This window comes from Equus quagga, chromosome 10 (assembly GCF_021613505.1).
Source record: "Equus quagga isolate Etosha38 chromosome 10, UCLA_HA_Equagga_1.0, whole genome shotgun sequence".
Taxonomy (NCBI): domain Eukaryota; kingdom Metazoa; phylum Chordata; class Mammalia; order Perissodactyla; family Equidae; genus Equus; species Equus quagga.
The window spans coordinates 31,488,756-31,503,710 of record NC_060276.1 but is presented as its reverse complement, the minus strand read 5'-3'; the positions used below and the strand labels follow the sequence as shown (position 1 = coordinate 31,503,710).

The 14,955-nt window shown below is 37.6% G+C and overlaps 1 protein-coding gene across 1 annotated transcript in view; it reads right to left on the bottom strand.

The window, feature by feature from the left end:
• Nucleotides 1-14,955, bottom strand: part of LRCH2 (leucine rich repeats and calponin homology domain containing 2) — a 102,090-nt gene that overhangs the window by 57,517 nt on the left and 29,618 nt on the right. The window contains exons 4-5 of the mRNA XM_046672715.1: nucleotides 11,533-11,638; nucleotides 11,313-11,449 (exon numbers count right to left, since the gene is read on the bottom strand). Of these exons, the coding sequence (XP_046528671.1) occupies nucleotides 11,313-11,449; nucleotides 11,533-11,638 (243 nt within the window). The remainder of the gene's footprint in view (nucleotides 1-11,312; nucleotides 11,450-11,532; nucleotides 11,639-14,955) is intronic.

Genomic DNA, 14,955 nt, shown 5'->3' with positions numbered 1-14,955 from the left:
TGATAAACAAGGGAAATACAAACCAACTGGGAAAAAAGCAAGAAATGGACAGCATTAAAAGCCCTCATATATCAATAATCACTCTAAATGTAAATGGACTGCATTCCCCAATCAAAAGACACAGAGCGGCTGGATGGATTCAAAAACAAGACCAAACAATTTGCTGCTCCAGGAAAGTCATCCCAGCTCTAAAGGCAAACATAAGTTCAGAGTGAATGGATGGAAGATGATACTCAAAGCTAATGGCAAACAAAAGAAAGCAAATGTTGCCATACTTATATCAAACAAAGCAGACTTCAAGATAAAAAAGACAATGAGAGACAAAGAGGGGCAGTATATAATGATAAAAGGGACACTCCATCAAGAGGACATAACACTTATAAATATATATGCAACTAAGAGAGGAGCACCAAAGTACTTAAAGCAATTATTAACTGACCAAAAGTGAGACATTAACAACAACAGAATAACAGTAAGGGACCATAACATCCCACTGTCATCCATGTATAGATCATCCAGACAGAAAGTCAACAAGGAAATAGTGGAACTAAATGAAAAACTAGACCACATGCACTTAACAGATATATATAGGACACTCCATCCAAAATCAGCAGATACACATTCTTCTCAAGTACACATGGAACATTCTCAAGGATAGACCATATATAGGGAAACAAAGCAAACCTCAATAAATTTAAGAAGACTTAAATCATATCAAGCATCTTTCCCCACCATAATGCTATGAAACTAGAAATCAAGTACAAGAAAAAAGCTGGGAAAGTGACAAACGCACGGAGACTAAACAACATGATACTGAACAACCAATGGATCACTAAAGAAATTAAACTAGAAATCAAAGAATATCTGGAGAAAAAATAAAATGAAAATACATCATACCAACTCATATAGGATGCAGCAAAAGCAGACCCTTTAAGAGGGAAATTCATAGTAATACAGGTCAGCCTTAACAAATAGCCCATCTTTTGGGGTTTTTTTAAAGATTTTATTTGTCCTTTTTCTCCCAAAGCCCCCCAGTACATAGTTGTGTATTTTTCGTTGTGGGTCCTTCTAGTTGTGGCATATGGGACACAGCCTCAGCATGGCCTGATGAGCAGTGCCATATCCGTGCCCAGAATTCAAACTGGTGAAACCCCAGGCCGCTGCAGCATAGCACGCGAATTTAACCATTCAGCCATGGGGCCGGGCCCTAGCCAATCTTAAACTACAACTAACAGAACTACAAAAAGAAGACCAAAGCCCCAACTCTGCAGAAAGAGGGAAATAACAAAAATCAGAGCAGAAATAAATGAAACTGAAACCAAAGAAAACATTAGAAAGGATGAGTAAAACTAAGAGCTGGTTCTTTGAGAAGATAAACAAAATTGAAAAACCCTTAGCTAGATTCACTAGGAAAAAAAGAGAGAAGGATCAAATAAATTAGAAATGAAAGAGGAGAAATGGCAACAGATACCACAGAAATACAAAGGATTATAAAGGAATACTATGAAACAACTATATGCCAACAAATTGGACAATCTAGAAAAAATGGATAAATTCTTAGACTCATACAACCTCCTAAAACTGAACAAAGAAGAAACAGAGAATATGAATAGACCAATTACAAGAGATTTAAAGAGTAATTGAAAACCTCTCAAAAAATAAAAAGTCCAGGACCAGATGGCTTCTCTGGAGAATTCTAACAAACATTGAAACATGATCTGGTACCTATCCTCCTCAAACCATTCCAAAAAGTTGAAGAAGACAGAACACTTCCTAACCCATTTTACAGGGCCAACATCACCCTGATCCCAAAGACAGACAAGGCAACAGGAAGGAAAATTGCAGGCCAATTATGGCTGATGAATATACATGCAAAATCCACAACAAAATACTGGCAAATCAAATAGAGTAATATATTAGAAGGATCATACACCATGATCAAGTGGGATTTAAACCAGGGACACAGGGATGATTCAACATCCACAAATCAACCAATGTGACAAACCACATTAACAAAATGAGAAATAAAAAACACATAATCATCTCAATAGATGCAGCAAAAGCATTTTACAAGATCCAACATCCATTTATGATAAAAACTCTCAATAAAATGGGTATAGAAGGAAAGTACTTCAACATAATAAAGGCCATATATGACAAACCCACAGCCAACATCATGCTCAATGGGGAAAAACTGAAAGCCATCCCTTACAAGAAAAGGAACAAGACAATCGTGCGCAGTCTTGCCACTCTCATTCAACATAGTACTGGAGGTTTTGGCCAGAGCAATTAGGCAAGAAAAAGAAATAAAAGGAATCCAAATAGGGAGTGAAGAAGCGAAACTCTCACTGTTTACAGACATCATGATCTTATACATAGAAAACCCTAAAGAATCGATTGGAAAACTATTAGAAATGATCAAGAACTACAACAAAGTTTCAGGGTACAAAATCAACTTAAAAATGTCGGTTGTATTTCTATACTCTAATAACGAACTAAGAGAAAGAGAACTCAAGAATACAGTCCCACTTAAAATCGCAAAAAAAAAACAATAAAATATGTAGGAACAAATTTAACCAAGGAGGTGAAAGACTTACAAAATGAAAACTGTAAGACATTATTGAAAGAAATCGATGATGACATAAAGAAATGGAAAAATATTCCATGCACATGGATTGGAACAATAAAGATAGTTGAAATGTCCATACTACCTGAAGCAATCTACAGATACAATGCAATCCCAATGAGAGTCCCAATGACATTCTTCACAGAAATAGAACAAAGAATCCTAAAATTCATATGGGGCAACAAAAGACCTCGAATAGCTAAAGCAATCCTGAGAAAAAAGAACAAAGCTGGAGGCATCACAATCCCTGATTTCAAAATATGCTACAAAGCTATAGTAATCAAAACAGCATGGCACTGGTACAAAAACAGATACACGGATCAACTGAACAGAACTGAAAGCCCAGGGGCCAGCCTGGTGGCGCAGCGGTTAAGTTCACACATTCCGCTTCTCGGCGGCCCAGGGTTCACCGGTTTGGATCCCGGGTGCAGACATGGCACCCCTTGGCAAAAGCCATGCTGTGGTAGGTGTCCCATGTATAAAGTAGAGGGAGAGGGACATGGATTTAGCTCAGGGCCAGTCTTCCTCAGCAAAAAGAGGAGGATTGGCAGTAGTTAGCTCAGGGCTAATCTTCCCCACCCCCCAAAAAAAGAACTGAAAGCCCAGAAATAAAACCACACTTCTGCAGACAGCTAATCTTTGACAAGAGCTAAAGAACATACAATGGAGAAAGGAAAGTCTCTTCAATAAATGGTGGTGGGAAAACTGAACAGCCACATGCAAAAGAATGAAGGTAGACCATTATCTTTCACCATACACAAAAAGTAACTCAAAATGGATTAAAGACCTGAAGGTAAGATGTGAAACCATAAAACTCCCAGAAGAAAATATAGGCAGTACACTCTTTGACACTGGTCTTAGAAGGATCTTTTCAAATCCCATATCTACTCAGGCAAGGAAAACAAAAGGAAAAATAAACAAATGGATCTTCATCAGATTAAAGAGCTTCTGCAAGACAAAGGAAACCAGGAACAAAACAGAAAGACAACCCATCAACTTGGAGAAAATATTTAAAAATCATATATCCAACAAGCAGTTAATCTCCATAATATATGAAGAACTCACACAACTCAACAACAAAAAACAAACAACCCGATCTAAAACTTGGCAGAGGATATGAAGAGACATTTCCCCAAAGAAGACATACAGATGGCCAACAGACACATGAAAAGATGTTCAACATCACTAATCATCAAGGAAACGCAAATCAAAACTACAATAAGATATCACCTTACATCTGTTACAATGGCTCTGACAACCAAGACAAAAAAAATAATTGTTGCAGAGGATGTGGAGAAAAGGGAACCCTCATACACTGCTGGTAGGAATGCAAACTGGTACAGCCACTAGGGAAAACAGTATGGGGATTTCTCAAAACGTTGAAAATCAAAATACCACACATCCCAGCTATTCCATTACTAGTTATTTATTCAAAGAACTTGAAATCAACAATTAAAAGAGACTTATGCACCCCTATCATCACTGCAGCATTATTCACAATAGTCAAGAAGTGGAAGCAACCCAAGTGCCCATCAACTGATGAATGCATAAAGATGGAATACTACACAGCTGTAAAAAAAAGACAAAAGAAGGAACTTGACGTTATTATGTTAAGTGAGATAAGCCAGACAGAGAAAGACAAACACCATATGATTTCACTCATATGTCGAAGATAAACACATGGACAAAGAGAACAGATTAGTGGTTACCAGAGGGGAAAAGGGTTCATGGGTGAGCATAAGGAGTAAAGGGGCACATATATATGGTAACTGACAAATAATAATGTACAACTGAAATTTCTCAGTGTTATAAAGTATTATGACATCAATAAAAAATAAGTTAATTTTTCTGCATTTCATTAAAGTTTTCTTGTTAAGAGCACAATGTACAAACCAATAAACAATATAAAAATTTATAGTTCATCAAAGTTGCCTTTATTAGAAAAAAGTAAAAAGAAATATATTCCTTGTAGTGTTGAGAACAGGAAAAAAATAATCCATGTAATTATTTAAAGTAATTTCATAAAATCCACTAAGTCATTTGGTCTAAACACTGGAAGAAAGCTAATGAAAAGAATGTAAATAGAGGAAAAATGAACTTGCTGAAAATTGTAATGGCAGGCCAGTTAGAATAAAATAATTTTTTTAAATTGTTTATTTATCCTAAGACAAACTCCTGAAACGTTATTTTCATTGGTGATGGAAAAAAGAAATAATGAAGGGTAAAATGCTATGTGAAAAAAAGTATTCTATACAAAACAATGAGTGATAAGAAAATGATAAGTCAGCTTTACTATGGTTAACTTCAATCACCATGAGTGATATTAAATAAATTTTTCTTAAAAGTTATAATAAAACATGTTTTGTTTTATGGATATAACCTAGCAAAACATACAAAAATAATCAACAACAGAAACAGTTAAAAAAGTACATTAAAAAGTAATTATCAGGGACCGACCCTGTGGCACAGTGGTTAAGTTCACACATTCTGCTTGGGCGGCCTGGAGTTGGCTAGTTCAGATCCCAGGTGCAGACCTATGGAACACTTGGCAAGCCATGCTGTGGCAGGCGTCCCACATAAAACAGAGGAAGATGGGCACAGATGTTAGCTCAGGGCCAGTCTTCCTCAGCAAAACAGAGGAGGATTGGCAGCAGATGTTAGCTCAGGGCTATTCTTCCTCAAAAAAAAAAGCAACCATTCCAGGTATAAAGGAAGAATGTTTCTTAGATAATTTTAATAGATATCACTTCCGAACTGACCAGTGAAAAAATTTCATTTAAAAGGAAAATTAAAACTTCTGACCTATTAGAATATAAATACATTAAAAGTTAAAACGCATCTTATTATCTGTCCAAACTGAAAAAAAATTATCTTTCACTACCAAATTAAATGCTGGTAAATTATTTTCTTCTGTAAATTTAATTTTTATCATACTAACTCACATACATAGCTTTAAAAATCAAAGAGAGGGATCAGCCCTGTGGTCGAGTGCTTAAGTTTGCACACTCCACTTCAGCAGCCCAGGGTTTCACCAGTTCAGATCCTGAGAACGGACATGGCTCACAACTAGAATATACAATTATGTACCAGGGGGTTTTGGGGAGAAGAATGAAAAACAGAAAAAGGAGATTGGCAACAGATGTTAGCACACGTGCCAATCTTTAAAAAAAATAAAAACTAAAAAACAATCAAAGAGAATTATATAACTGATAAGGAAAAATTAATTCCCCACTCTATCCCTTTCAATCTCTATGACCCAGTTCCCACATTCAGCTCTTTTAGTTGGTTTCCTGCTATTTACCTTCATATTTATAAATAACATGATTCTACTGGTATTTTTTTATTTTTCAACTATAGATTTTATTTATTGAGGTCTTACTAATGAAGATGAGGACTTAGATTTCTTACATTACCACTACCCCCATTACAGATCATCAGTCACCACTACCATCCGCCCATCTCTAATCCCCGTCAATTCATATAAACATACTTCCCCCCTCTTCAGAAGTCTAGCATAGAAGTCAGAGCATGGAGTCTGGAATCAGACTGCCTTGGTTTGAAACCAGGCTCTACCACATACTAGCCAGGTGACCTTGGACAAGTTAGTTAACTTCCATGCCTTTGTTTCCCCATATATAAAATGAGGAATAATGACAGTACCTGTTTTACAAGGTTACTATAAGAATTAAATGAGTTAATGCATGTAAAGCATTTTCGACAGAGCCTGGAGCACAGCAAGTGCTACATAAATCTTTGCTATTATTATAACTATGTTACAATTTCTCATTAAATCAAAATCCAGTATTTACCATATTAAGACCAAGAAAAAAATTCACAGATAAACCACATAGAGTATTCTCCATTTTTCCTAAAGTGACTAAACTGACCCATTTTTTCCTTTGCATAATTTTCTGTATGCCTATTACTAATTCATTCTTGACTCTCTGACAGAGCTTTAAAACATCTCTCCATATTGACCAACACATCAAGTTATCTATCAGTTTCTTTCTTTTTTCCTTTTGGAAAGAACCCCCATAATCCAAACTGACTGACTGTTCTCTAGGCCTAAGCATACCTCTCAATCTTGGACATGAAGAATTTCTCTTTCTTGGAGTGACATCATGGAGGGGTGAACTTGCCTGGGACTCTCTTCCCTCCAACATACAACAAAAAAGGGCAACCATACTCCAACAGAAGATATCCTAACAACACAAAAACCACGGAGAGACACACAGCCACATGACGGAGCGTGGAGAGGCTGAAGCCTCAGAGGAGCTGGAATGGGGTAAGAGAGAACTTCGCTCCCTCGCCTAAAGACTGCAGTTGCTGCTGTGGGAGGCTCCGTTAGGGAACGAGTGGGAGAGGGATCGCTCACTCTCGGGATCACCCAGGACTCCCCAAGGCCCTTGCAGCCTAGAGGGAAGCCCTTTAACAGGGTGAAAGCTTTCGGGCAGGGTGGCCTCATCAAGCCAAGACCCCAGGAGACCAGATACTGAGAGCTGATCGAAAAATCCTGGACTGCACACTGGAGAAAGCACCCTTGCCCTGCCCCGCCCTGTGCCATGCCATCTCCGTTGGAGGTGGAGGGCTCAGAATACGTGGCTCTTGACCCCCACCCAGTGGTGATAGGCTGTAACTGCAACCGAATAATGGAGAAAGAGCCGACCTTCCAACATCAGACATTACACCAAATCTCCAGACCAGAGAGAAAAGGACAAGCACCTGGAACTCAGTCCCGGGGACACAGAAATATGTAAGCTAAACGACAATGAATTCAAAATAGGTATCATCAAAAAACTCAAGGAGGTAAAACTGAATATAGAGAAACAATTCAACGAGTTCAGGAGCTACTTCACAAAAGAGATTGAAACTATAAAGAAGAATCGATCAGAAATATTAGAGATGAAAGACACAATGGAAGAAATAAAATAAAATACGGATTCCCTGAATGCTCGAGTGTATATCACAGAGGAACAAATCAGCATAATCAAAGATAGACATGTTGAAATGCTCCAGACAAAGGAGGAGAGAGAACTAAGACTAAAAAGAAATGAAGAAGGTCTCCAAGAAATATCCAACTCAATGAGGAAATGCAACATAAGAATTATAGGTATTCAAGAAGGTGAAGAATTCCTCTTTCCTAATTTACTTCCACATTTTGATATAGCACACCCTCTGCTAGTTTCCTATTAAAGGATGCATGAGAGCTAAAATTTCTGAGACCTTACATGTTTGAAACTTTTTTCCTACCTCACACTTGACTGATAGTTTGAGCAGAGAAAGTTGGAAATATTCCCTCAGTCTGTGAAGACATCGTTCTAACATCCTCCAGCTTCATGTGCTGCTGCTGAGAAATCATTCCGATTACCACTCCTATGAATGTGATCCATTTTGTTTCAACGGAGGCCTTTCAGTGTTTTGGTCTCTGTCTTTCATGTTAGAGATTATTCCTGCAATGTCTAGTGATCCGTGGCTGTCTGTGCATTTTCAAGACTAAAACAGAACAACTGGAAGCTCTGCGTATGTAGAGGGAAGTTTATCAATGGTGAGCCCCACTGTCTAGTCATCAGACAGGGACTTCTCATTTTATCAGGGGACCCCCAAAGATCAGCATGTATGTAGGTCTTTTCTCCTAGTCAGTTTACCAAGAGAGAAATCCACCAATCCTGCCTGAGATATATAAGACAGGCTGCAAGCATTCTGGGAGCCAAGCAAGAGAAGTCTAACAGAGGGTCCCAACATTCAGTATGTAATCATTCACTGTTTTCAGTATGAGATCTCACTCCTGCCCATTCCTGTACCTGGAGCACCTAACTGGTTCACTCTCTCTACAATAGTGCTGTCCAATATAGTAGCCACTAACCACATGTGGCCATTTAAATTTAAATTAATTAAATCTAAGTAAAACTAAAACTTCAAATTCTTCAGTCACATTACGTGCTCTCAAGTACTCAACAGCCACTTGTGGCTACCATACTGGACAGAGCTGATACAGAACATTTCCATCACCACAGAAAGTTCCAATGGACAGCACTGCTCTAAAAAGTAAACTCCAGGCTTCTACTGAGGTAAGGAGTGACAGTCACTTGGCTGCTGAGCTGAGGGAGAGAATCTGAGTGAATCTACCTACTCCTCAGAGTAAACCCCAGGCTTCTGCTAAGGCAAGTGAGAGGCAGTCATGTGGCTGTGGAGCTAGGGGCAAGAATCCGAGGGTGTAAATTTTGGACTTGTTAATTAAAACTAGACTTATTTTGCAAACAAATTAGTCTTAATTTGGCTATCTTTGGTACGAATGAGAGTGATTTTAGAGAGAAAAATTATGTTTCAGTAGCACACCTTTGTGGATATTAGATTCTAGTTCTGTTAATTGTCTTTGAGGTTTTTGTTTTCTATCTGTAAACTGGACTGTATCCTAAATTCTTCTAGTTTTCTCAAATGTCTGGCCACAAATCTCCAAACTAATGTTTTCAATTTTTTCCCATCCTTTTGTTTTGGAATCATTGAGAACTGAAACTAGCCTTTTTCATGAAGCCCTGGAAACTGAAGCTGAACAACTTGATATAAACTTAAGAGAGATCACCACAATAGCCCATGTTTAGGCAATCTTCATGCCTGTTGCTGTTTAAGCCACTCAGAAAGATACCTGAAAACCCGATGACATCATCAGAGACATTTCAAACTGCAAAAGATGCTTCAACCTGACATTTAGAAATCTTGACTGGCTGTCCGCTGGGCTCAGAAACTCATTTAAAATTTGCTCTAACCATTAATCTTTGTCTTTCTTTTGTTTCCATAGAAATGTCTCTTATTAAATATCTGATTGCTTGCTTACACAATATAGGCCTAACTTTGGAAGCCCACCTGACTAACTGCCTCATGAAATAACTTTAATTGGTCTGACCTACTGCCAGGACTAAGAGACTGGTTCAATGAGATGCAACAATCTACCAACTCAGCTTCTGGACTGTGGAATTTCTTGGGGAAGTTTCAAAGGCGTGACTGTAGAACAGAATTTGCAACCCCAAAATGTATCTCTTTGGCTTATGCTTAAGAACAAGATTCAGGAAGAAACTTTGACCTTCCCCCTAACTGCCTAAAAGAATTTAAAATAGGAGGTCTGTTCTAGGAAGGAGCTATCACCATAGATAACTATAGTATAATATGAATTAGGTATGATAGGGAGGAACCTAACAAGGCCCATTTTGGTCAGAGTCCTCTCCATGTCTCATTGTGTCTGCAAGGCATGACATTTGTTTACCAAACATTTGCTTTTCCATCTGCATGTGAATTGCCCTCCTCCTCTTTGAAGTCCCAAATCACTACCTCAACATTCTCTTTTGTTGTTACCTGAAAATGGTATTTAAGGTGGTGGTTTTGGCCAATTTGGCAAGTTACTCAGTTTTCCTGGGTTTCTCCCATGTATACATGTTATTAGACTTTGTTTGACTTTCTCCTGTTATTCTGACTCATGTCAATTTAATTCTTAGACCAGCCAGAAGAAGCTGGAAGGGTAGAGGAAAATTTCTTCCATCCCTACAGTAGCCACTGGTCACATGAAGCTATTTAAATTTAATCAAAATTAAATTAAATTTAAACATTTGGTTCCTTAGTCACACTAGCCATATTTCAGGTAATCAATAGCCACATGTGGCAAGTGGCTATGGCACTGGCCAGCACAGATTACAGAACATTCCCATCATTCAGGAAGTTCTACTGGACAGCGCTGCCTTAGACAATTCTACAGACTTTCAAGTTTTCAGTCTTTCAACCCTATATTCAGAGTTACATGTTTCCTCCAATACCCAAGCCATTCCCAGATTTAACACTGTAAATCAACTAGTTGCTTGTTGCCTTCTCCCACAGAAGACACAAGTTTCAGCTTTCCCCATCCTGCTAAGCCAGCTACTATGGGGACCCCAGCCAGCCTTTTTGTGAATTAGAAAAGGCACCTCCTTTGGCATGAGTGGAATGTACCTTTGTAGGAAGAAAAAGGGAACCCTGGATGTATGCAAACCCTGTGCCAGAGCACACAGCTTGAGAGTAGAGTGCAAGCTGGTGTTTCACGGCCATGTGCCTCCTCAGCCAGATGCTCTCGTGCAGTGTAAGTAGAGTCCCTAGTCACCGCTACTACACCTATTTTCCATTTTCCAAAATTCTGTTGTCCTCTTCTTTCCCGCTGTCCTCTTCTCTCTCATTCTTTGTCCTTATGGGTTTATATCATAATGTATTCCTTTACATTTTAGTGGATTCCACATGGTTTTTATCCTCAAACTAAAAATCTGAATTAATACTTTTCCACTTGTATCTTGTTCTTTCTGTTATGATGCCATCTATCAGTGCTAAGAATGTGCTCCAATCAATCACACAACTAATCTCAAGTAGATATACACCTAAGTAGGACAAAGGTGGAGAGACTCCATAGTCTATCCTTTTAAAATAACACTGACAACCAGAATTCTCAGTTCACAAGCAGAGAGTTGATACTTGGGTTTTCCAAATCCCATTCTCTAAAAACTAAGCTAAAACGCCTATCAAAATGAAAAAGTCACTTCTCAGAAAAACTCCTTTAGACAGTAATATCTCAGTAACAAATTGCCTCCTAATGCTGATGCTTTTTGATTTACCAGTAACAGATATAATTATGAATAAAAATAGAAGAAATAAGTATCATACTTTTATCACAAACCTGTGCTGGTGGTACTTGCAACGGATTGTTATCCAAAACTATTACTTGTAAATGATGCAGCTTCCTGTAACAAACTGGAATTTCGGTCACTTTATTACAAGAGAAATCCAGCTTGACTAGGGGAAGATCTCCTAATTCTGTTCAGAAATGAAAAATAATTAAATTAAACTTTACATATTTACTCTCTTATTCATGTCAGTAAAAATAGTGAGTATCTTACCATCTGGCAACACATGAAGATTATTTCTTCTTATATTTAGCTCTCTAAGTGAATGTAATTTTCCCATTTGTTGGGGAAGGACCTGAATCTCATTGCAGCTAATATCCTAAGGAAAACAAGAAAATACAATTATAAGAAACTAACCGAGAAATATAGATACATTTCAATTTTTAAATTAAAGTACACGGCTAATAGCTAGAAAAAGTTACCTCTCATGTCATTTCTCTAAAGACAGATTATCTGGCAGATTTCTATTCAGATTACATCATGAAGTCAATCCAGCACAGTTACATCAGCTTTTCTGTGCAAAAATTTGAGGTTATAACTTAACACTACATAAGTTAGCCTTTTGAAAATCTCAACTAAAGACCACTCTCACCAACTGAAACCAGAAATAAGGATGATCCAGGTGCTCTTCATTCAGAGGTAAAATAAAAGACAACTATCCATCATTGTGATAATCCGTCAGCTATAGCAGTTGTTTTGAGATACCTGGTTGGGCAAAAGCTGAGAAGGTCAAGGATTTACAGATGTGAGCTGGAGAACCGAAGACAATGGTCAGGATGGATTTAACTAAACCTCTTCCTCAAAGAGATATAAAACATGAAGGGTTAGAAGCATAAATTTTTGTGTCTCACATCATAATCCAAAGACATTCTGGGAGATCTGAATCAGAAATGTATTAGGGTTAAATTAAAATGTAAGTCCTGATTTAAAGGTAGACAATACCACCTTTCCATAATAAGAGGAGAAAGAACAGCTTAAGTTAACTGTGCACTCCTCTGCCTCCCCTTTCTTATTACCACATCAACAAAAAGGGAAGAAAAAGCTACAAAAAGATCTCAGACGGCAATCATTCTAGACACACTGCAAATGAAATTCATACTCTACTGCAACTTCCCTCAATTTCCAATTTCCACTGGAAATGATAATAGCTTGAAGGGAGAGGAGCGGCATATACATTCAGTTTTATCAAAAGTAAAAAAGGCAGGAAGGTAAATTCAAAAGAATATTAATGCTATATAGGGAAGAATCCAATAAAGCTATAGATGATTAGAAAAATGCATCCTACATATTCTTTCAACCTATATCTAAGGCATCTTCATTCAACAACAAATATTTATCAAATACCAACTACCTGCTAGGCACTGTTCTAGGTGCCTGGGACACATCAAGGAATAAAACAAAAAATTCCTGCCTTATAGCTCCTTATGGAGCTTACATTCTAGCAAGGGGAACAGAATATATAATATGCTAGAGGATGATAAGTGCTATTAAAAAGAAAAAGCAGGGTAAAGGAAAATGACAGTGCTAGTAGTAGTGTGGAGAGATATCAGCAATTTAGACAGTCTCATAGAGAAACTGATGTTTGAGTGGTATTGTCAGAGCTGAGAGCATGAGCTGTAACCGCAGGCCCTCCAAGACCAGTTCAACTGACCCCATCTTATCAACAGAGGGACTAAGAATTGCCTTTCAGAAAATTTGCAAAGTCACGTAGCCAGAGCATGCACAGAAGAAGAAATCTTGACCTGAAATGACTGCAGAAGCAAAGATTCTCCTCCCCACAGAACCAAAGGACCAAGACACAACCAGAATTTACAAGTCAGACTCTCATCAAAAGTGAGGAGTCCATCATTCAGGAAGATTCAGTGTTAAAAGCCCTCTCCCATCTTACCATAAATGTTTAGAACCTCAACATAAATGTTTAGAATCCCATCATAAATGTTTAGAAACCCATCATAAATGTTTAGAACCCTGTCATAAATGTCTAGAAGCTTACCATAAATGCTTGAAACCCACCAAGCAAAAGCTGTCCCACCAGTGTTTCTGCATGCCAGCCTGTTCTCCCAAACTTCTTAAATTTCATCCCAAGTCCTGAATTGGAGAGACAGACCCGAGGGCACAGGCCCCCTGTCTCCCTGAAGACTGATCTCGCAGAATAAAGCTGATCTCTATTCCCAAATGCTGATCCCATAATTAACTGGCTTGTTTATGTGCATCAGGCAAAAGAACTCCAATTTTGTGCAGTAACAGAGCCATGCCAATATATAAGAGAAATATTCCAGACAGAAGGAACAATAAATGTAAAGGCTCTTAGGCAAAACATGTCAGACATGTACTAAGAACAGCAAGGGGATCTAGTACAACTAGAGGGAAGTGGGCAAGGGGGAGACTAGGCTCGGGGGAGGGGTATGACTTTGGCTTTTACTCAGAGATGTGAGCAAGAACCAGAAACTTTTAAACAGAGGTATGACATGATCTAACTTTTGTTTTGACAGGATCACCTTACCTGCTGTGTTGAGAATGGGTTATTATCCAAATGACAGATAACAAAATTTTGGGAAAATGCCCTTTCAAGTAAATTCTATTGCTTCCTCCCAAAGGTGTCTAATACAGAAGACTTCCATATAGAAGATCCATAGAAATTCGATAGAATAGCTGCCATTTCCCAGGAAAAAAATAAACCCAGGTGTAGGAAACTGACCCACTCACCAATGGGCACTCTATAGAATACTCTGTTGGAGACTGGAGACCTGAGACTTAAGAGTATTCCCTAGGGTTCTAATGACATAATTTCACTGTAGTTGGCTACCACATTCTCATGGAACAGTGTCATGGGAAAATGTTCCAGTGACAGGTAATATCCAAAAATTCATTATGTGATTTACAGTTGCCAATTAGTCATTCTATCTATCCACTGTTACCGATGTCAAGAGTTTAAAGCACAATATGTTTATAGTGCCTAGTAAAATAATGGCATTTAATATTTTTAAAATATTTTATTTAAATAAAAACATTAGAATAAATCTAAAACCACTAAATATTTTTGAAATTTCACTTATCCAAAAACTACCTCATGTAATATAATTTAGAACACAGAGCCAAAAACTGAATGAAAAAAAAAAGAAAGAAAAAGAAATTACAGAGCCATAGAATCTTAAAGTACAATATTTATGAAATCTTTAAAAATATTAACAGTGTCCAGGTCAAAGAAAGTAACAGTCCCCTTTTATCATGAATTTGTTAGATCACATCTGGAATCTTCTGTTCATTTGTGAGTATAATATTAAAAGAGAATTTAATAAAAGAGAACATTTTCAGGATAGACATAGCTAAAAATAAAAAGTAATAAAGAACAGAAATATAGAAAACATAGAAAGGAATAAAAGTAGTAAATATGTATAAGCTATAGAAAAACAGGTCTTAAGAGTTTGGTAAAATGGAGAGTAGACAAACAATAGATCACAAATATCTGAATGGAAGAGAAATTGTCATTATCTATACTTCTTCATATGGTAGTCCCAGGACCGTTGGATAAAAGTGATAGGGCATGTATTTTATTATTTTTTTTTTGGTGAGGAAGATTGACCCTGAGCTAACATCTGTTACCAATCTTCCTCTTTTTATTTATTTTTTTCTCCC